Consider the following 22,969-nt stretch of genomic DNA (forward strand, 5'->3'; position numbering starts at 1 on the left):
TCCTGGGCTGTGTAAAAAAAAGAAAGCAAGTTGAATACAAGCACTTCTCACTCTGTGTCTTGACTATAGATGCAATGTGACAAGCTAACCCTGTGACTTCCCCTTGGTAATGGACTATAACCCTGAGTTATACGCCCCAATGAACCATTCCTTCCTGAGTTGCTTTTGTTAGAGATTTTATCACAGAAAAGTAACTAAGATGAAATTGAAATGGGAATTAGTTTAACCAATTAGAAAATTAGATGACTCCAAAGTGTCTTAAAACTGTCTTCTGAGTTTGATCTTTTTTTTTTTTTTTTCAGGAAACCAAACAGCAGCCAATGTGGAAATGTCAGCACCTGGTGGGATGTGACAGAGCCTGGGTAATAAATGACGAGCATGCTCAGACTGCCTAATCTTATAGGCCAAGTAAAGTGGCTGAAAGCACTGTGTTCCCAACCAGCTGATGGCATAGACAATGACATCATCCGGGACTTCAGTGAACACGTTTTCTCCCCTCACCAGAAATAAATAAATAAATAAGAAAAAAAAGAGAATTCTAGTAACAATATCAGTTTGAAGGCTACCTTGTGTTTCTAGAGCATATGACAGTTATCACCATGCTTCCAGATAGAGTAGCTCATTGATTCCTTGAGACTGAGAGTTAAAACAACTGTCATGGTGACATCATAGCAAAGTAAGCTAAGTCTGCATGAGGTCTTACTACCGTTTTAAAAAAAAAAAATTATTATTAGATCTAAGTACACTGTAGCTGTCTTCAGACACACCAGAAGAGGGCATTAGATCTCATTACAGATGGCTGTGAGCCACCATGTGGTTGCTGGGATTGGAACCCAGGACCATCGGAAGAGCAGTCAGTCCTCTTAACTGCTGAGTCATCTCACCAGCCCCATCTTACTACCTTCTAATGGCCATTACTAACTGGGGTGGAAAATAGAGCTGGACTTGCTGAAGAGAGAGTTATTAAAGCCTAAGCTTGAGAAGATGAATAAAAAGAAAGCACCAAGCTCACAGCCACATAGTGTCACACTGTCCCCTGTGTCTGTCACTTCTTCACACCTTTGCAAACCAGAAGGGTCTTCATTTACTGGGAGTGAAGCCACTGAGTCTCATTATTCACTGCAGTAAGCTCCACACAGACCTGAGCACGGCTACTGTATCCCTAACCTGGTGGTCAGCTGTCCTGTGTGTGTGTGAAACTATCAAACAGGAATATACTATCCACTGCAAAACAAACAAGTAACAGGGCAGCTGGGAAAAGAACCGGTCTCCGAGAATCAGCATGGTCCATATGACCCTACACTTGACTTTACGCAAACTACATGTATGCAGTTAATACCAAAGACCTCTGCTGCTGCTATGTGCCACGTTGGTGTAACTATCTGATTTATCTGCACAGCATCTGACACAGAGTGAAACTGTTATTTTGAGCACTTTAAACTGAATGCCACTACGCTCCCAATCTGAAACTGGAGGACTGTGAACATAAAGCAAGCTCAATAAGGCTCCCATTCTGCATGGGACTAACTCATGTGTTATAAACAGCATTCATGCTGCCAGCTCAACTATTCAAACAACTATTCCTATAACCTCAGGGTAGATATCTGTGTCACAAGAAAAACACATATATCCTAGCACTCAACAGGGTCAGTCAGGATCGTGGGTTCAAAGCCATCTTAGGCTTGACTGAAAAAATGTGATAGTCCAAAACATAAAATTCTAGAAAGTAATTACGTACAATATCCTATAAATAGTATAGATAATTGTATATAGGGGCTATCTGTGTTACCTTAACACTAGGTATGTATGCCAATATGTTATATACTAAGTGTGTTTTTAAAAGTCTAAAAAATATACAGTAAACTGTCATAAAGTATCAGGAATTGTTAATGAGTGGGTTCGATTTACTTTTAGTCTATATAGTCATTTGTTAGTTGAAAATTTTTTCAATATTTAGATATTGGCTATTTTTTAATTAGTACAAAATTAAGTAATACCAAAATAAATATGACCCTATTCTATTAACATAAAATGTAACTTGCTAATTCACAGAGTTATATGTTTAAACATAAAATTGGGTCAAACAAGAAAAAAATTATGGAAAAAAACTCAATGGCCTGATTTTGGCCTGTCTTTTTTTTTCTTTCTTTCTTTTTTTTGGCAAAGAAAAAAAAAAGCCATTCAGTGAGTATTTCTGAATAGCAGGTAGGAGGCATTGCTCTGTATTGTCTACCAAAACACGTAATCCTTGAACGGATAGCCTCATACTGTATTATTCAGGTATCTAGCTCTAGATTCACACTATAATCTGTAGATACTGGAATCTAAGTGCCTGTTTATCCCTAGGTTGACTGTGACTCCATAGCACTAAAATTGTGTAGAGCTAGGGACACCTAGATTCACAGAGTAACACTTGAGTGCCCATGTGTTCCCATAAATTCACCCATGCATGCAAGGACTCATCTCTGGATTCACACTGGAATAGTCTAGCAGCTGTACCTAGACTCAAACTAGAACATCTGTGTGCATGTTCATAGAACTTATCTCCACAACCATACCACAATATTCGAGAATCTGTGCATAGATTCAGACCACAATATTGGAGCATCCATGTATAGATTCAGACCATAATATTCAAGTGCCTATCCCTAATTCACACTGTAATATCTAAGTGTCTGTTGTTAGATTCCCACTGTAATAACTCAAGGGCTCATCCCTATATTCTTAAGAATGTAGAGTTCTTATCTGTTTCCAGGGCTACCTTTGCAAAAAAAAAAAAAAATCAATCAAACAGACAAACAAACAAACGAACAAACAAAAAACAAAAAGCAAATGCCTAGCTCTACATCCCTCTCCTGGGCCCCTGGCCTACTCCAGGGATATCCAACTATGGATACATCCACAACCTTCATGGAAAGCGTCTACTCAATCATCCCCCTTTAGCTGAGACATCTACCCAGCTCACCACTCTTTTCTCAGTAACTCTCAGTAAAAAAGAAAATTCATTTGAGAAAATATCTGAATGGCGTAATGAAAGAGATATGTATGTATTGATCATAACTGATTAAAGACTTGAATAAATATAAATGTTTACAACCAAACCTTATTCTGCAAGCAATCAAAAACAAAGAGGAAGCTAGGCAGTGGTGGCACACACTTTTAATCGAAGCACTTGGAAGGCAGAGGCAGGCAAATCTCTGAGTTCAAGGCCAGCCTGGTCTAGAGAGTTCCAGGATAGCAAGGGCTACACAAAGAAACCCTGTCTTTAAAAACAAAGCAAAACAAAAACAACACCCCCCCAAATAACAATGACCAGAAGGAAAACAAAAACAAATAATAATATAGAAAAAATTGAAACTTTTGATATACCATATCTAAATATAAGGGGTCATACTATGATAAAACATTTCTAAACAAATAACATATAACCCAAAAGTCATAAATTCAGACAATAATGTCCTGCTTAGCCAAAACAGGAGAAACAAGCATGCTGTACTCTGGTAGATGAGGCAGTATACCATTAGAAATGGTTCAGTCATAAAGAAAACTGAAGTCCTGTCCCCATTCATTCTTTCAAGATGAAATTGTTAGTTCAGAAGTGTATTTTTTGGCATATTACCTGGAGATACTAGCTGTACTAGTTCAAATCTGGTTAGGAAGTCTAAGAAAGAAGAAAATGACATTTTAATATTTAATTTTAATATTTCAGAGAGTTAAATATTAAATTAAAACCACCATATCTTATTTAAACTACTGGTAATAACAGTTTGGTTGGAACCTAAATTTCACAGGTTCCCTAAATGGAGATTCTACAATAATCTTTAAACCACCTACAGACAGAAAACATTTAAAAAGTAATTGAATCTGTACTAACATGAATATATATATATATATATATATATATATATTCCTTTATCATTATTCTCTAAACAATGCAGAACTACTTCATACAAAATTTATGGTATATAATATAGAGATAATCCATATTATATGTGACACACACAGAGAGACACACATATACTCACACATAGGTTATAAGCAAATTCTATATCATTTTTCTTATAGTCCTTGAGCACCTATGTACTTTAGAATGTGCAGAGGTCCTGGAACCATTTTCTCAAGGACATCACAGAACAAGTATAATTTAAAATAAGTGCCATAGCAACAATGAAACAGGTATGGATAAAGTGAGGGAGTGGAGCAAAGATGAGTGAGCTACAACGTTTACATTTTATGTAATATTTTGTCTCTTAAAAGGGGCTAGAGAGATGGCTGTGTCAAGAGAGCACATTGCTCTTGCAGGAGATACAAGTTCTCTTCTTAGCTCCCATGTCAGGCAACGAACAGTTGCCTGTAACTCCAGATCCAGAGAATCTGATCCCTTCTCCAGCCTTTGTGGGCACCTATGCACACACATAGCACACAGACACACATAAATAAAAGTATGATTATTCATAAAGCACTGCAATAGCAATATACTTCTCATGTTAAAGCTTGAAACCCAAGTGTTATTCATCAACACAAAGTTTAGCTTGCTTAAAAAGCACTCTATTTGCCTCTACAAATGTGACATAAATATATTACTATGTTCCTTGAGATTAAAATATTTTTGTGAGATTAAAATATTTTTAAAGATGCTGTCTAAAACATCTGTAAAGACAAGACTAAAACCTAAATCTTGGCCAGGAGGAATGGATGACTCAGCAAGACAAAGCATGTGTCACTCAAGCCTGATGATGTGAGTGAAATCCTCAGAACCCAGAGAAGCAAGAGATAACTCCTAAAAGGTAGCCTTTGATTTCTACATGTACACACACACACACACACACACACACACACACACACACACACACACGATAGCTAAAGCAACCCTGAGAATAAAAAGTACACTAGCACACTGCTGGGGCTATCACAATGCCTGATTCAAGTCATACCACAGAGCTACAGCAACAAAACCAACACAGGACTGATAGAAAGGACCATGTCAAACAATACAGTAGAACCAAGTGTCCAGGAACCAGAATACATACAGGAGAAGACAACTTCTTCAACAAATGGTGCTGGCAAAACAAGAGAACTAATGATAAGAGAATGGAACTCTATCCTTACCTCTTGTCCTGTACAAAAAAAAAACAATTATCAAGAGACCAAAGGCTATAAGGGGAAACACCTTATATAGGGAAAGGCAAAAAGTTTCTGGAAACGACACCAACAGCTCAAGAAGTGATACCAAGAACTGACAGGTGGGACTGTCTGAAATCAAGTCTCCTGCATAGCAAGGGAAGAAGAAGAGAGCTAGAGAGCTGACGAGAAGTCTTCTTCGCCAGCTGTACATCTGGCAGAGGATTAATATCTAGAATGTATAAAGAACTCCCAAAACTTAACGCCAAAAATCAAACAACCCAATCAACAAATGGGCTAAAGAAAGGAGTACACAATAGTCAAAAGATGAAACCCAAATCAGCAATAGGCACATGAGAAAGGGCAGGTGTGATGCCACACCCCTGTAACCCGGTACATAGGAGCCGGAGAAGGCCAATCAGGGGTCAAGGCCCATCCTCAACTACACAGGGAGCTTGAAGCCAGCCTGACCTATATGAGACCTAGTCTCCTAAAAATGAGAAACGTTCAACATCTCTAGGCATAAAGAAAACACAGATTAAAACTACATAAACATCCCTTCTCACACCAGTCAAACTAGATAGCAAGAAAATAACAAATGTTGGTAAAAAGGAAAAGATGGACCATTATACATTACTGGTGAGAATGTGAATTAGTCCAGTCAATATAGAGGTTTCACATTAAAAAAAAAAAAAAAACCTAAAAAGTATTATCACTTTTTGGTATCTAGAACTCAAGGCAATATACTACCAACATACCAACACCAAAATACTCATGCTTCCTGCAACGTTATTGCTAACAGCCAAGCTAGAGAATCAGCCCAGCTGATCCTCGGCAGCTGCAGAAAGCACACTGGATATACACAGTGGAGATTGAGTCGTACTGTCTTGGTTACTTTCCTATTGCTGTGCTAAGACACCAAGACCAAGGCAACTTATGAAAGAAAATGTTTAATTTATGGCTCACAGTGGCAGACAGTTAGAGTCCACGATCATCATGACAGGGAGCATGGTAGCAGGCAGGCAGGCAGGCAGCAGGCAGGCAGGCAGGCAGGCAGGCAGGCAGGCAGGCCAGCAGGCACCATGCTGGAACAGTAGCTGAGAACTTACATCTTGATCAGGAGATACTGGGAATCGCATGGGCTTTTGAAACCCACCCCCGGTGACATATCTTGCCAACAAAGCCATGCCACTGAATCCTTTCCTGGTGGTTCCAGCTAACACAGGGACAAGTATTTATTCAAATATATAAGCGTATGGTACTATTCTTATTAAACCCACCACACAGACATAAAGAAAAATAAATGCAAGTTATTAGCCGCAGAAAATAGGTGTAACTGTAGATCGCCATATTAAGTGATAGTCAGACAAATATTAGATATTTTCTTTTATTTAAAAGTCTTGGGATTCTTTATAAAGAAAACCTATAACTCAATTTTAGAGACAGACAATTCAATTAAAAAGTAAGAAGAAAATATGAATAAGCATTTCTCCAAAGTATACTCAACCCTGTTAGCTATTAGAGGCATGCAAAACATTGGTAAGAAAGCACTTCATACCTGCAGGCTTCAATCAACCAAAATGAGAGAAAGAAACAAGGACTGGCCAAAACAGGGGGAAGAATGAAACCTGCCAACACTGCTGGCCCTTGATTCAGCCGCTCTGGTAAGCAGTGCAGGAGGCTTACAAAGCCATTACCCAATTGTACGTTACTGTGATCCAGTGGCTCTACTTACAGGAGTGTGTGTATAGGTTTGTGTGTGTTTATATATGAGTATGTGCACATGAGTGAATCCAAGAGAATGGACAACACATTTCTGTATAAAAACTTAAATGGAAAACACAAATACCCACAACATCATTATTCACCGTAGTCTAAAAAGCAGAAGCAACCCACGTGTCCATTATCTGATAACTAGAAAGACAAAAAAATGTGATAAACTCATATAATGGAATGTGAGAGAATGGGGGATTGGTGAATTCTATAATATAATTGAACTTTAAAACATTATGCTAAGTGAAAGAAACCAATCATAGAGGGCCATATACTGTACAGTCTCCTTCATGTAAGATATACAAAACAGGGACATCTCTGCTAACTGGGCATGGTGATATGGTACACACCCATAACCTCAGCACTCAGGAGACAGAAAGAGAAGTTCAGGGCTAGCCTGGGCTCTGGGATAGAGAGATTGGCATTTGCATTCGATAGAACAGTAAGAGGAGCATAGATAGTAACTGTTAACAGGTATAAAGTTTCTTTTGTGGCATTGAAAATGTTCTAATCAAATGATCTAATTGTTGTTGTAACAACATCCAGTTAATGTTTATAATAGCCAAAAAGAATAATGCCATCCAGAAAAATCATGTCTATACTACAGAATTTTGTTGTGTTTTTGTTTTTAAAGACAGTGTCTCATGTAGCCCAAGCTAACCTCAAGCCCGCTAGATAATCAAGGTTAATCTTGAACTCCTGATCCTCTTGCCTCTGCCTTCTAAGAATTGGAGTTAAGAGTCCTGTGTTGCCACATCTGGTTTCACATCTATATTAAGGAGAATGTTTATAACAATTTAAAATAGTGGTTCAGGTAGGTGGTTAGATGACTCAGGGTTAAAGTCACACAGGCCCAAGGACCCGAGTTCTAGCTCAAGAACTCAAAACAGAAGGAAGGAACCAATTCACAACATTGTCCTCTGTCTCAAGCACACATTGTACACTCACACCCATATCCATAGGCACACAATAATAATTGTTAAATTTTATTTATTTTTAATTTTAAAATAAGAAAAATGTATTATTGATGCTATTATTATCATTTTATTATTATAAATGAACATTTTTAAAGGTTGATGTAATGACACCTGCCTATAATCTCAGTATCCTGGCAGAGGAGGCAGGAGGAGAGAGTTCAAGCCCAGCCTAAACTACATAGCAAGATTATGTCTCTAAAAATCAACCAAGCAATATGAACAATAAGTAAAACATGAACTAAATTTCACCATAGAATTTCCCTAAATTTAATTATCGATCAAACACAAAAATCACTTCAGACGCGGCAGAGTTCTGTACCTGTGAAATTACAAGTCTTTTTTTTTTTTTTTTTCCTCTCCCAAGTACCTACTTTCTAAAATTTCTGCGACAGCTCCAGGATCTGTTGCCTCTTCAAATACCTACAGAGAAAAACAGGGGAAAGAAATTTTCAAAGTTTTACTAAAAGGCATTTCTAGAAACCGTACTTTATATTCTTCCATGGGATTAGCATATATAAGAATCAAGCCATGTGATATTTTAGTATTCAACAGGAACATTTTTAAGAAGCGTGTGGTAAAAGTACAACAAATGGCTGTACCACGGATGAATTAAAATTACCAGAATGGTCAGCGCAAAGAAATTTGAGCTAGCTGAATCAATCACACGCTTAAAATGCTATCGGTTTGACCTACTCCACAAGCAAACACATCTTGCATCAACGTGGTCTTGAGTGCATAGAAATACATTCTGCATAAAGCAGGTACTCAAGTGTTAACTAGTCACTCTTCTGTCCATGCAATTGGTTATGCTAAATGAGAAGGCAAATAGAGATTTTACCCATGTATAACATCAAAGACAAGTAGTGTTGGGAATGTCTTCTATCATCGAATGCAGGAAAAACATTACTATGTTACCTTAAACATTGTCAGATCTGCGGGTTTCGTTCTTGAAATAAAAGGTTCTGAACCAGGTGCTGAAAAGGAACAGGACCTTCTGAAAGCAAAAGGTTTTCAGCCGTTCTCCAGTAGCACCTTTAACTTTTAAACTTCTAACTTAAATAATGTTTAAAGTTAAGCATGGTTCAATTTCTGCTTGAGATTTTAAAGCCAGATCTCCTTTGAGGGCAAAATTGGACAGTTTTGTCTACTTGCATTATGCAAGGTAACATTTTTTTCCCTAAACTATTTCAATAATTATGTCCTTCCATTTTACACTGTTATCAGTTGGATTGTGTGGCCCTGTCAAAACTCACAGATGGGCATCTAGCTCTACTCTCTCAGAACATGGCCTTATTCCCAAATAGGATGGATACAAATATGCTTAGTTAAACTTGGAAAGAGGTCATAAGGAAGTAGGCTGGGCATTTAACACACAATGGATGTCTCTTTTTAAGTGAGTATCTGAGCAAAACATTTTATGGTTTTAAAGTTAAAAATAAACTAAGATAAATTAATGAGTACACTTGAGCAGGAAAAAAATTCAGGAGCTATACAGAGATCAGGGGGAGCCACTATTATGTATCAGGCATAAAGTTTTCTACAACCATACAACCCAGAGCAAATAGTTGCTTGGTTAGAGTAGACAGAGCCAGCATAGGTCACAAACCCAGCAAGGACACCTGACATTTCTGATCAGTGAAGCGTCTGTTGTTTCACACATTTCTTCTTTTGCCTTAAAGAGCTGGAGCTCCTCTGGCTAATGCTCAGAACGTTTTGAATCCCATGTGCGATAGAGAATAAATGGTTAAATGGTTATATACTGGAGTTATGATGCTATAAACCAGCGTTTCTCTGCCTTCCTAGCGCTGCAGTCTGTTAAAAGAGCTCCTCATATTGTGGTGACTCCACAGCCATAAAGTTATTTTCACTGCTACTCCATAACTGTAATTTTGCTGCTGTTATGAGTCCTAACCGCACCATGTGTGCTTTTCAATGGTCTTAGGCGACCCCAGTGAAAGAGTCAAACTTTCCCAAAGGGTCGCAACCCGCAGGTTGAGAACCACGGCTATCAACCAAAGAACGAGCTTCCATCATGCCTCAGGAGTAGCATGGTCCCCACCAGCACGCTTCTTTGACGTCCCAGTCTCCACTACTGTGAGACAGTAAGTTTGCTGCTTGTGTGTTACTTCTGTACGTCAGCTCTAAGAAGCTAACATACGTACCTACATTTTAAGGGTTTTGTTTTGTTTTGTTTTTTCAAGGATGACCTTGAGGAGCAAAGGGTCAGCTTAGTCTATGCAAATACAATGGCTCATGAATCTTTATGAAGAATTTGTTTACCCTCATGCTTTTATGTTATTCGAATCTAAGCCATGCCATGGGCTTGTGGGGAAAGAAAATGCTTTCGCTATGTGCTACACGAGTTTTCAGCTAAAGAATGGAATGGATCGCAAGAAGCCCGGAACTAGAAGACACTAGAATATGAGCCTAAACAACTTTTGTTTTAGAAAAAGAAAAGAAAAATGGTTCCATGGTATGTTTGACTAGTAATCTTGGGTTTTTCCACCCCTCAGGAGAGAAGCATCTAAAGTGTGAATCTCTGGCATTCTCCTTTTCAAAAACAGAGGAGGTTGGGTTAGCTTAAGTTCCCAAAGCACTCATGGATGTATCATGCCCTGTTTGCATAATTTTGTTTCTATGCACTTCTTACAATTCTATCTTAGAAGTCTTGTACAGGGCCAGCAACTGATGAGTGAGGAAAATGTTAGGGGGGTGGGGAATGCCTCATTTTCAGCACCTACTTCACACCATGTCTATCACCCACATACGGCCAGGAGGATCATCTGGGTTCTGAACTGTATTTTCCCAGGATAATAACCATTTACTTCTACCCAACCAGCTTCACATATGTTTTCAAATGAATATGCTGCAATATTTTAAAAATGCATCTTTTCTCTCATCCTTGGATCGAAAGAGATAGGTGGGTTTCTGGAAAACATCTTCCAGACTTTGGAACTGATGTGATACAGTCTCCCTTGACCCCAAAAGTCCACCTTAGGGGATGCCGGGCAAAACCATTAGGCTTACTAAAGATTGTTCCAATTTCATCGCCAAATCCAAAACCAAAATCTTAGGGTATTGTTGTTGATTGCAGAGTATTGAATAGTCTACAGCAAACTGCAGTGGGACACCCTGGCCAGTGTTTTTTACAATTTTTTTTTAAAATCATGGATGCACTCATTGGAATGGAATCTAACCCTTACTATGATTGTTATATAACACACACATGACTTAAGGAAACTCAGAAAATATGAGCAGCTTTCTTGTTTAGTTACAGGCTTTCAATTACCAGGTAGAGCTGATTTGGTTATAGTTTTAAGTTATTTTTCCGAGCTTAAGAAAGTTTTTCTTAAGATCTGCAGTTTATTAATAGCCCCTTTCATAAATGCAATGCAACTGTCTCTAACACCTCCAAGAACATTCAGAAACGCTCTCTGCTCCAGTTAGAAAATGCCATGGGAGTTCCAAGAATAGAATGCATCCACCAGGGTATTTAGCACTCAATTGACAGAACTTGGCTCGGGCCTGCATAGCAAAAAGCAAGACTTCCAAACTGTGGGGTTTTTTTTTGCCTCAAGGCCGCTTGTACTTTTTACACTGTTAAAAAGGAAAAATAAATAAGTAAATGTACATACAAACCCACTATTCTTTATGACTATTAAACTGGCTTCAGACAGCAAAACCCACTGAGAAGTCAGTCACCTTTTCAAATCTCATGCTCTGTTGAATCACAATAGGGAACACAGAGGGAAAGCAGTCTGTCTCCAGGTACTGATTCAGAAGGTAGACTCCGAGGTACACAGCTTCCTTGTCCGGCAGGAACACTCCCGGGCAAGAAATCTTAAAAAGAAGAAGAGGGCAATCAGGGATTGTTTTTGTGCACCGGGGCTGTTTGGCCTAACCTCCCATAGCTCTGAAATGACGCCATCACTGCATCCTTCACCTGCAGTTCCCAGCTCCTCCATCCTCCCACCTCTCTTCTCAAGCTGGCTCTCTCGGTTCCCTCCCATGTCTCCGCCAGGTGTCACAATCGCGCTCTGCAGCTCGGCTCCTCGGCCCGCCCTCCGGGATGGCAGTGCGGAAGCGGAAGAGGCTGACGGGCCGGGAAGCCTGTCTCCGGTCTGGCCGGGTCCCCGGGACCGGCCGCCCGCCGCGATGCCGAGCCCCCGGAGGACCATCGAGGGACGGACGCTGGGCTCCTCGGGTGGAAGCAGCGTCCCGGGCAGCCCGGCCCATGGCGGCGGCGGCGGCGGCAGGTTCGAGTTCCAATCGCTGCTGAACTGCCGCGCGGGCGCGGACCCCGCCTGCGCCCGGCTGCGCGCGTCCGACAGCCCGGTGCACCGGCGCGGCTCCTTCCCGCTGGCCGCCTCGGGCCCCGCACAAGCAGCCCCGGCCCCGCCGCCGGAGGACGCCCGCATGAACTTGAACCCGTCGTTCCTGGGCATCGCCCTGCGCTCCCTGCTGGCCATCGACCTGTGGCTGTCCAAGAAGCTGGGGGTGTGTGCTGGGGAGAGCTCGGCCTGGGGCAGCGTGCGGCCCCTGATGAAGCTGCTGGAGATCTCAGGGCATGGCATCCCCTGGCTGCTGGGCACCCTCTACTGCCTGCTTAGGAGCGACAGCTGGGCCGGGCGCGAAGTGCTGATGAACCTGCTCTTCGCCCTGCTGTTGGACCTGCTGCTGGTGGCTGTGATCAAAGGGCTGGTCCGCAGGCGCCGACCCGCGCACAATCAGATGGACATGTTTTTCACCCTCTCGGTGGACAAGTACTCCTTTCCCTCGGGCCATGCCACGAGGGCCGCCCTGGTGTCGCGGTTCATCCTGAACCACCTGGTACTGGCCATTCCACTGAGGGTGCTGGTGGTCCTGTGGGCCTTCGTCCTGGGTCTCTCCAGGGTCATGCTCGGGCGGCACAACGTCACCGATGTGGCTTTTGGCTTTTTTCTGGGCTACATGCAGTACAGCATTGTGGATTATTGCTGGCTGTCACCCCACAGTGTTCCAGTTCTTTTTGTGCTGTGGAATCAACAGTGACACCATCTCATTGATTGTTGACACCATGAGGTCTGAAGGAGTCCACATTCGAGGGTTCCGACCTAAACCAGAGCCAATCAGTTGCCCCTCAGACGTTTTAGGCGCCTTTGGGAATTCTGGGATCCCACTGTCTTGACATGTTCCTAGACCGGAGCACATGCTGGCTATTGAACTAGAGAAACAAAGTCTATTGTGTATGTATTCGACAGCTATTTATCACCAAGACAACTGCAGAGAAATCAAGCTGGCTGACTCTATGATTGCTATTTACTTAAAGTTGACAATGTTAATGAGTGATTCCCCTTCCCCCCAAAAAATGTTAATACTTGTAAATTAAATTTTAAGAGCCATTAACTAGATAAACCATGTGCTATTTCCAGCCCTTTACCTGCGGTAGATTTTAAACAATAACTTTAAAGTTCAAAACAGATTTTTTTTTCCAGTTTAGTCTCTGAACATCTGTTGCCATAATTGGGGCTTTTTTCCTCCTCCTGATTCCTTAAGCTCTCCCCACCCTTGTGGACTTGGGAGTAAGAAGAGGTCCCATGGAGTAGTTGCCTTTCTTCTCCCTGTACCTCTCAAATAGTCTTAAGATATTTACTTTCCACTACTCTCTAATGTTATCTTTTAGCACTCACAGAACACACCAAGATGTCGAAGAAGACATACTCAAAAAGTGGGCTTGTCTAAGGTTCCCACAGAAATGTAAGTATGAGACTACTGTTTCATTTCCTAATCCCGTTGACAAGTAGCATACCAGAGGGCTGAGCTACTGGGGAGTCAGGAGAACTTAGAGAGTTTGGAAGTAGGCAGGTCAGGAAGTAGGCTGTGGCCAGGGGCTGGAAATGAAGCCCTGCTTCATCTCTACTGTCATCTCTACTGAATAGAGCAAATGATCCTCTACTAAGTAAAAAATAGAAGAGCGATGTGGTTCTTTTCAGTGTGCCTACATAGTGTTCCTGTGTGTACCATAAGGATGATTGTATGCTATTCTTTTCCCATCAATCCCACTGTGCTGTATCCAGCACATTTTAGGTAACAAGACTTGAAACTTTTCAGGAGAGCCTATTGCCCTACGTGAGCATTAGGTCTAACTCTTAAATTTCTGTTTACATTGAAAGCTGTTCATTTGTGGTGCCTCCCCCACTCATAAGACCAAAGATGACCAAATAATATGGTAGACTCTGATTACGGTCTGACCTAGAAAGGCCAAAGAGGGTATGTTCATTAAATCTGTAAATGTTGCTGTGTCTAGAAAGAAAGCCTTTAAATCACTGGTGACCTTGGCATCATCAGATAATCTCAATGGCCAGTTGTTCTGACATTTATAAATAGAAAGGACTGTGGGCTATGGTCTAATGTTCAAGGATGTGGGTGGACAGGACTGTGGAAAATGGAAGTGATAAGCCAGTCTCAGTAGAAGGAAATAGGACCCTTTAGAGTGGGAGTCAGGTACACCAATAGGAACAGCTCCTCCAATAAATAAAAGTTATCACATTCCCACAAACACCTAAACACAGACTACCTCTTCCCTTATCAGATCTGCTAAGCTGTGAGGTTCTAAGAGGTCTGGGTGTGTTTAAACTTTCGAAGATCATTTTTCATTATAACATCTGAAAGTTACTGTTCTTATAGTGTCCCCAAGTCTGCTACCTGAGGGCCTGTCTTCTAGTTTCTAGTTGCACTTCTGAAATTCCATGTTTTCTTAGCTGGGGCCCAAGTTTGCTGGCTTTTAAAATACAGATCAGATCAAATTTACCCGACTTCATGAATAATCCTAAATTCTTTAGAGTAAAAAACTGATTTCTTTGTTAGTTACTTGTACAATGAAGGATGTCTTTTAAGAAAATCAAAATAAATTAACTGGTAATGTTGAATGATATGAGGGGAAATCTTTAATTACTGCATAGCTGTAAGAGAGATCACTCGGCTTCTTGGAGAGTCCCTTCCTCATCTTCAACACTTGACATTGATACAGCCCAACTGAGAACTGTCAGCAAAATGGAACCAAAACCAAGACCTTCTCGTTTTCCTTTCATTGCTATACACTCAGTGAAACCTTAGAGTTTCTCGATTGCATAGCATCTAGCTGACTCTCATGCGGTATCCTGTAAGCATCCACTTCTAAATCTGGCCTAAGCCTCCTTCTAACTGGGAGGCCAAGCTCCAGGACAGGAGAGCAATACAAGAGGAATGGGAACAGCAAAGTCATTGTGCCTCTGAACCTCCTTTAAGTTGGCGGGTCCCATCGCAAGTGTTTATTGTTAGATCGATTACCCTGTTGAAATTAGCAATCCAAAGCTAAGGGAAACAGCTTTGGTTCCTAGAGGTAAGGGGACAAGATCAAAAGTTGAGCTTTAAAAATTATATGTTTTTTGATTACTTTAAAAAAAAAACATTAAATTCTTTCACAAAGTATCTTTAAAATGAAAATCCTGCTTGAACCTAAGTCAGGATTGTTTTAAAGAAGCCAAAAAAACATGTTGGTTTTGGAAAGAAAAATGAAAGATGAAACAGATTGAACTGAGTTTAAAGGCTAAGAGATCCAAGAGAGATAAATGTGCGAAATCTTAGGGACAGAAGGACAGATCTGTCCCAAAAGCAATGTGTGTGGAGTAAGCAAAGGAGAATTTGGGGTTAACGCTGCCGTAGGCTCGCAAGTGTCTTACCGCCCGGATTTGGAGCTCCACCACCACCTCCATAGGCATCCTTCCCTGTGCACCGCAAAGATCCTTTGTGCTGAGCCTTGAACCAATTATTTCTTAGTTTACATCAAGGCAAGTGTTTTCCAGAAGCTTCCCTGACCCCCACCCCCGCCCTTTCGTTCCCCCATCAGTGCTCCCTGCCCAGGTCCCTCCCACCTGGATGGCTATCTCACAACAAGCTTTGGAGTGTAAGCTTTCAGAAGGCTGTAGCGTCCGGTTGCCATGGACACTCACTCAACGCTCAACCTTCTCTTCTGGAACTCCTGGGAGGCTGAGACGCAGGCGCACTTATGCTCTGCTGGGAACCAGACATCATCTCACCCTGCCTGGTGGTGGTCTGGCCCAGTGACTGTCTAAGGGCCTGGGGACCTGTCCACGGATGTTAGTTTTTTTCCTGTCTCTCCCTGGACACTCTGTGGCCACAGTAATTGTCTTCAAATGTTTAACAGTTTCCATGCCCAAAGTGGAATGAGATCGCAGCTCCGTTGTGTAATCATTTTTAGTGGCTTACGGGGCCCCAGACACTGTGAACATTTTTATTTAGCATAACTGTCTGTCCCCTAGGGGACTCCCTTGCTTATTAAATGTCTTGTCTCCTTCTTTGCCCCAGAAAACATGTTCACTGTCAATAAATTGAGTAGTGTACTAACTACAAATAGGTCATTTCTAAAGATACTTAAGTTGGAAACCTCAGTTAGAAAAATATTGTCAGTTCGTCTTCCCTGCTCTGTTCAGCTTTCCTAGTAGTTTAAAGCTAGCATTGAATTGCACCATCCCCCAGGGGGTAGTTATTATATTTGCCAAAACAGCAATTACACTGTAAACCAGGCAGAGTAAGATTTCTTAACTGGCAAGAGAAATGACATTTTCCTGTTATAGGTTATTTAAAACAAAACAAAACAAAAAAACAGCAGACAGGAAAATATGGGTGTTTTTTAGCCAATCAAAAATTTCCTGGAAGGTCTATGTCTCAAAAAAAAAATGAAATAAGTAAATATATAACTATTCTTTAAAAATGAGGGCTGTACCGTGTGGTTCAGTGGGTAGTGTTTGCCTAGTATTCATCAGAACTGTATAAACTTGTCTTTGATCCATGTCTGCACTCCTAGCACTAGGAAGGTAGAAGCAACAGAGTCAGAAATTCAAAATTAGCCTGGAATATTGTGGTGGTTGAGAATAGGCGTGGCCTTGTTGGAGGAAATGTGTCTGTGGGAGTGGGTAATGAGACCTCCTTCTAACAGTGCTTCTCCCTGGGCCAAGGATATTCAAAGCACCACAAATATCGAATGAGTTTGAGGGTCAGCCTGACTCAAAATAGAATGTTTTAAATTATCTTGTGATTTAGTATTGATACTTTACATTGAGGATCTGCGTAGTTGAATCAGTACAAGGAGATGTCCCTAAAAAGATACTGCTGCCGATGTTCCCTTCAATAGCTATAGTTTATTTCTCTGTAAGGGAAGGCTCAGTGTGATGAGAGACTCCTAATGATCATGTCTATAGCCAGTTCCTAGTGATCACGTCTATAGCCAGTTCCTAGTGCTCTCTCAGTACACAAAGATGTATACAGATGGTTCCTGGCTCTCTGGATGCCCAGAGCACAGATCCGTGACAGGATGTGACCTGAGAGTCGGAAGGAAGATCAAATAAACACTTTCCTCTCCATGTTGATTTTGCTCATGGTGTTAAACAACAACAGAGACTCAAAGACAGTATGTCTCTGTGACAATAAACAGATCCGGGGAATGGCTTTGATTCCCAGAGTGTTTCTGCAGAGCATTGACGGCCTCAGCCTCAGCACTGAAGAAATGACAAATCACCCATCCCGGTCACATCCTGGCCACAAAGTAGAAAACAAAAGCGTTCCCCAAATGGGAATTTCCAAAGACTTAATTAACCAGGAATAAATGTAACAAACAGATCCTTATGATTAAGATGTTCCTTTTAACTTAAAATAATTATTAACCCAACAGCATAAATGCTTCTTTTCAAATAACAAAAACAGCAGTCATGTGAGGAGAGAAACCATTTTTTTTTTTTTTTAAGGAACAAAAGGGATGGGCATGAGGAAACACATTGGTGGGAATGGAAATAAATATAATGTATGAGTATTCTGTGGCTACTGTAACAAATCTCTGTGTTCTCAGGTTCTTAAAAAAATAGCTTTTAAGGACTGGGCATGGTGGCACACACCTTTAATCTGAGCACTAGAGAGGCAGAAGCAGGTGGACCTCTGTGAATTCCAGGCCAGCCTCAAAAGGTTGCTGATGCTCCTTGGCTCAAAGTTCCCTTCTTCCATCTTCAAAGCCAACAATACCAAATCAAGTCCTGCTCATGCTGTCTCTGTTCTGGCTCTGTTCTTCTCCTCTTATGATCTTTATGATTGGGCTGGAGTAAGATTTAAAAGCAGTTACTGCTCTCACAGAGGACGCATGCTTGGTTCCTACCACCTACGCTGAATGACTCACTGATGCCCGTAAATCAAACATCGGAGGATCTGATATTTCTGGCCTCTGCTGGCACCTGAACTCATGTGCATACATCCACATACACACATACATACACATAATTTTAAAATGAGATAAAATTTTAAAGGCTTTTATGATCACATTGGGACTATTCAGAGAATCCAAGATAATTCCCCTATTTTGAGATTGGTTAGTTAACAACCTCATTTTCACTTGAAATTTGACTATCCCCTTTATTATATAAGATAACCTACTTTCTGTCTCCTTGACCAGGATATGGGCGTCTTTGGGCACCATTACTCTGCTTACAATATTACAACTTCCCTAGAAAGTGATTTAAGAATGTCTATCAAAATTTTTAACTTGGCTCTGTATTTCTGCTGCAAGGAATTTATCCTGCAGATATATATTCACAAAGAAACCATGAGGATATATGCTGAAAAGATTCTTTTTTAAAGATTTATTTTTTGTATGTGAGTACACTGTAGCTGTCTTCAGATACACACCAGAAGAGGGCATCAGATCTCTTTACAGATGGTCATGAGCCACCATGTGGTTGCCGAGATTTGAACTCAGGACCTCTGGAAGAATACTCAGTGCTCTTAACCACTGAGCCATCTCTCCAGCTGCTGACTGCTCATCTGGAGGTTTTGAGTTCAATTCCCAGAAACCACATGGTGGCTCACAACCATCCATAATGAGAAACAAATAAAAAACCTATGGGCTGGAGCAAGCAGGGGCCAGAGCAAGATGGAAAGGGGAAAAATGGAACCAAGCAAAAGTTCATTAGGTAGAGTCATATTAAAGCTGATGGATATCAAACAAATAAAAAAAAAATGAAGCAGAGCTGTTTTAACAGTAAACAACCTCTAAAAATAAAATAAATGTGTGGTACAGAAAATACATCTAATACAGTGCCATTTCAAAAAGAATGAAAATACAGTATGTATAAGTATGCTTAGAGTATTCCTGGGGTGATGGGAAGGGTGGGTCATGAGAGACTAGCTGAGGCTCCTTTGGAAGGCTCCTCTGGAAGGAGCCTCAGATAGAGTCGTTGAAGGGAATCTTGCTTTTCATTTAGTACTGTTAGGTGCTGTTAAATGTTATTTTCCACACAACTTCTATTACTGAACCCAAAAGAGAACAAATTAAAACAATTTTTAAAAAACCAGAAAAGAATAGAAAAGAGAAACCTGAAAACATTGGGAAATGCACGAGCCTTTGCTCCTTCAACTGCTGGGGGCATTGCCATGGCACAGAACCACCATGCAAACGTGTCTGCCATGTCTACTTCCAGGGCAGGGGATTGTGGCCTGCGGTCCCCGGATGTTTCAGGGGTCATACCCCCTGAAATAGTGGGCAACCTTCCTACATGTTCAGACACGTGTTATTCCAGAAGAAGGCCTGCTGCTTTGATCAGAGCTTCAAAGGATGGTTAGTCACATCAGGTTATAGGGCCACTGCTGGGTGCTCAGTGAGCTAACAGACAGTTGGTTCCTGTGTGAAGTACGTGGAGTAGCAAGGCCACCTGGGTTAGGGTTATCGGACAGTGTTAGGAGAGAGGCCTTCTCTATTCCATCACATTGATAGCTTCTCTTTAGAGCTAGATGTCTCTCTGAAAGCAGCCAGCTCATATGTCATAATTAATGATTGAAAGACCTTTGAAGCTCTGTTGCAGTCGATTTATGTCTGGACTCTGTGGGCTGATTCGTTAGGCCCCACTGTCTTCCAGGCCAGTGAATTATTCTCTAGTAAGCATAAATAACACCAGAAAGCTGATTTTAAAAAAGAGAGACAGCTATTATCAGTATCATTTTGTGAGAAATGCCTGCTGAAAAAAAGAAGAAAGAAAGAGGGAAGGAAAGAAAGAAAGGGAAGGAAGAAAGGAAGGAAGAGAACCAAAATGAGACAATCTGACCGATAACTAGCAAGCCGGTAAGCAGCACCCTTCTTCCACGGCCTCTGCATCACCTCCTGCCTCCAGGTTCCTGCCCTGTTTGAATTTCTGCTCTGAGCTCCTTCGATAATGAACAGTAGTATGTAATTGTATACTTTGGATAGCAATATCCTGGGTCTGGAGCAGAGAAAATTTTATGAAAAGAAAGGGTTTCTCATTAAAAATCTGGTATCTGATGATGATGTTCAGTGTTTTTGAGCTGAGTTTGAAAGAATCTACAGAAAGGAGGTGAAACCACCAGGGGTCGTTGTAATGAGAGACGTAACTATTGCAAAACAGGATTAATACGCCAAGTGGCCAAGTGAGAGAGTGTTACGAAGATCCTCCGGGATTTTCAAGAAGATAAGGAGCTCTTTAGATACTGGGTCCTCCCCCAGATTCTGAAATATAGGGTGTTTCCTGGACCCAATATTATGGCTCTGCATAGGATGCTGATGAACTTCCAGATTCTGGCAAATAGACGACCCCTCTCCCCCTCCCCCACCTCCATCCCTTGCATCAGGATCTACACTATTTCCCCTTCCGATGCAGCGACCAAATTGCGCTTGGACAGTCATGGTGCATATTGACAGAAACAAAGGTTGTCTGGTTGTGCTCCCGGGCGCCCACAAAGGCACTCTAAAGCTACATGATTACCCTAAGTGGGAGGAAGGAGTTAACAAAATGTACCATGTCATCCAAGACTATGAGCCGAACAACCCCCGTGTATGTGGTGATGGAGAAGGGCGACACTGTTTTCTTCTGACCTCTGCTCATCCATGGATGTCGGAACAGAATTCAAGGATTCCATAAAGCAATTTCCTGCCACTCTGTCAGCTCTGACTGCAAGTATATCAACGCGAAGGGCACCGGTCAAGAAAACATCACCAAGGGAGTTGTCAAGGTAACAGAGAAACAGTATGGAGTCAAAGGAATCGTGGACTTTAAGGATACTTAGGTGTTTCGATGCTGACTTGTGAGAGGAGAAAGAATAAACCTTTTTGAAACAGCTCTTCAAGAGTGAGGTTTGGCGATGAGAGTCTGACACAGGAGAATAGAGAGTGCGAGTGCAGCCTGGGCTACACAGCAAGATGCTATCTTGTCTTTCCCTCATAAACAAAATGAAAAGAATTGGCTCTTTGTTATAATTCTTTTAAAGAGAACATCAAAGCAAAGCCAGACATCTAAGGAAAATGCTTTTTTTTTTTTATTGAGATTTTTTTTTTAATCTATCACCTGTAAAGATCCAGACACATGTATTTGGGATGCATGAATTTAATGTGGTGCTGTTGCTTTAATGGTGTGAAATATTATTTTAAGAAAAAATAACCTGGGGTATAACTAATAAAGGTGACTGAGTATAAAAAAGAAGAAAATAAAAGGCCTGGAGGTTTCTTCTGGATTGAACTACAACTGCTGGTTTCTGAGTGGTTTCTCCCTTCCTAGAAAGCTGCTCTGCAGCTGCTGGGTCGAATTTGGTATTTGCCACGTCCCTGTAGAGCTCCAGGTTGGGCAGCGGGGTAGGCCAGGTTGATGTTGGTGAACTGCCTCCACATGTGGCTTGACAAGGTCTCAAACAGGTGCTCTGCCTCCTCCCGCAGCTGGACGGACTTGGCCCGCATATTCTGAGCGTGTCTGATATTGTTATTGCTGAACTTGGCCCAGGTTTCGGGAACGGAGATCATTTCGTCAAATTTCTCCATGCCACGGAAGAAGTTAATGGATTCAGATGTGTTTTGTAGGTTTAGACATCTCTCGTCAATAGCCTGTGCAGAGCTCTTGTCCTGGATGTCTTGCTCTAGGACATGTTGAGCATCTCGATTATCTTGCATCTGGAAATCAATTCGTTTAGCTAATTTTCTCATCTGATCTTGGCAACGTCTCAGTAAATCTGCTTCCCGGAGGTTTTTCTCCACGTTGTCATGGACCAGGTCAATCCCGATCCTTTTCTCCTGACTGTACAGACAGTCCAGGGCCACCTGCCCCAGCACCTCCGCCGCGGTGCTCTCCAAGCGCAACTTGAGGGTTTTCAAGTTGTTGTTCTCCGCCATGAGCATGTCCCGCTCATGGCACAACCCGGACTTCCAGAAGCGGATGTCCAATAGCCTCTGGCCCAGGTTCCGGGAGGTTCCCTCTTGCATCTGGCGTATCAGCTGCTCCTTATCCTGCATGATCCGCAGGGAGTCGTCTGTCATCCGGCTGGCCCGGAGCCGGGAAGCCTCTGCAATACTGATGAGCAGATCATTAGAGCGTTTCCATTCGCGTTGGGTATAGCGATTGGCCTGCGGGGAGTGGAGCGTGGGCAGGGTAGTGGACGGCCGCCGGTCGCGTGTGCTATCCTCCGGGCTTTTCTGGGTGGAGGCGATATTGTAGAAGACTCTGGGTCTCCACGCACAGCGGCACCGGGGCAGGTGAAAGGGTGGGTAGCAAGCCTGTACCACAGGGTCCTGCCCAGCAGGGGGCGGCCACTGCAAGCTACAGTCTTTCTTGGAGCCACAGTAACTAGCTGTCTGAATGGTTCCAAGAAATTCCATCTTTCCCTATCAGCCCCACGCGGGCAAAATTTTGCCCAAGGGGCCAGGGCTTCTCAGGAGCAATGAGCCGCGGGGTCTCTGTGACTCAGTGCTGGTGTCATAAAGCACGAGAGAGGGTCTTTGTGCCAGTTCAGCAATGATGAGTTTCTAGAACACTAATTTTGTTTGTTTTTGTGCACAACCCCAGGCTTAAGATAGAAAAAAAAAAAACCAAAAACTGTATCTTATGCCTATCCTTTTCCAACGTCTTTCTTTTAAATACTCTCTAACATTTCAGCTTTTGCACAGTTCAATATTTCAAGAAGAAATTGTACCTTTCTTTTACTATGAGTAAATAAATGAACTCCACCTGCCTCTTTCCTTGGTTTTAACGAACCGTGACATACATCATATCTTTTTTTTTTTTTTTTTTTTTTTTTTTTTT

The 22,969-nt window shown here is 41.8% G+C and overlaps 3 protein-coding genes and 1 pseudogene across 5 annotated transcripts in view; 2 read left to right on the forward strand and 2 right to left on the reverse strand.

Annotated features, from left to right (window-relative positions):
- Spata6l (spermatogenesis associated 6 like) overlaps positions 1-15,833 on the reverse strand; it is a 41,057-nt gene extending 25,224 nt beyond the window's left edge. Inside the window, exons 1-5 of one of the 3 annotated variants that reach the window (XM_031390039.1) lie at positions 15,764-15,833; positions 15,572-15,647; positions 11,574-11,711; positions 8,243-8,291; positions 3,620-3,661 (exon numbers count right to left, since the gene is read on the reverse strand). In XM_031390039.1, coding sequence (XP_031245899.1) covers positions 3,620-3,661; positions 8,243-8,291; positions 11,574-11,711; positions 15,572-15,610 — 268 coding nt within the window. In that variant the 5' untranslated portion in view covers positions 15,611-15,647; positions 15,764-15,833. Of the gene's footprint in view, positions 1-3,619; positions 3,662-8,242; positions 8,292-11,573; positions 11,712-15,571 lie in introns of all 3 variants that reach the window. The other 2 variants (XM_031390040.1, XM_031390041.1) reach the window with 2 other exon arrangements.
- Plpp6 (phospholipid phosphatase 6) lies at positions 11,897-14,784 on the forward strand. The gene has a single exon (XM_031390042.1). The coding sequence runs from the start codon at positions 12,027-12,029 to the stop codon at positions 12,900-12,902; it is 876 nt and encodes a 291-aa protein (XP_031245902.1). The 5' UTR covers positions 11,897-12,026; the 3' UTR covers positions 12,903-14,784.
- A 3,228-nt stretch (positions 15,834-19,061) lies between the features above and the next one.
- Positions 19,062-21,035, forward strand: LOC116101442 (annotated as a pseudogene).
- Positions 21,036-21,205: 170 nt separating this feature from the next.
- LOC116101135 (tektin-5-like) lies at positions 21,206-22,605 on the reverse strand. The gene has a single exon (XM_031384801.1). The coding sequence runs from the start codon at positions 22,543-22,545 to the stop codon at positions 21,454-21,456; it is 1,092 nt and encodes a 363-aa protein (XP_031240661.1). The 5' UTR covers positions 22,546-22,605; the 3' UTR covers positions 21,206-21,453.
- Positions 22,606-22,969: the final 364 nt, after the last annotated feature.

Source organism: Mastomys coucha, unplaced genomic scaffold (assembly GCF_008632895.1).
Source record: "Mastomys coucha isolate ucsf_1 unplaced genomic scaffold, UCSF_Mcou_1 pScaffold21, whole genome shotgun sequence".
NCBI classification, from domain to species: domain Eukaryota; kingdom Metazoa; phylum Chordata; class Mammalia; order Rodentia; family Muridae; genus Mastomys; species Mastomys coucha.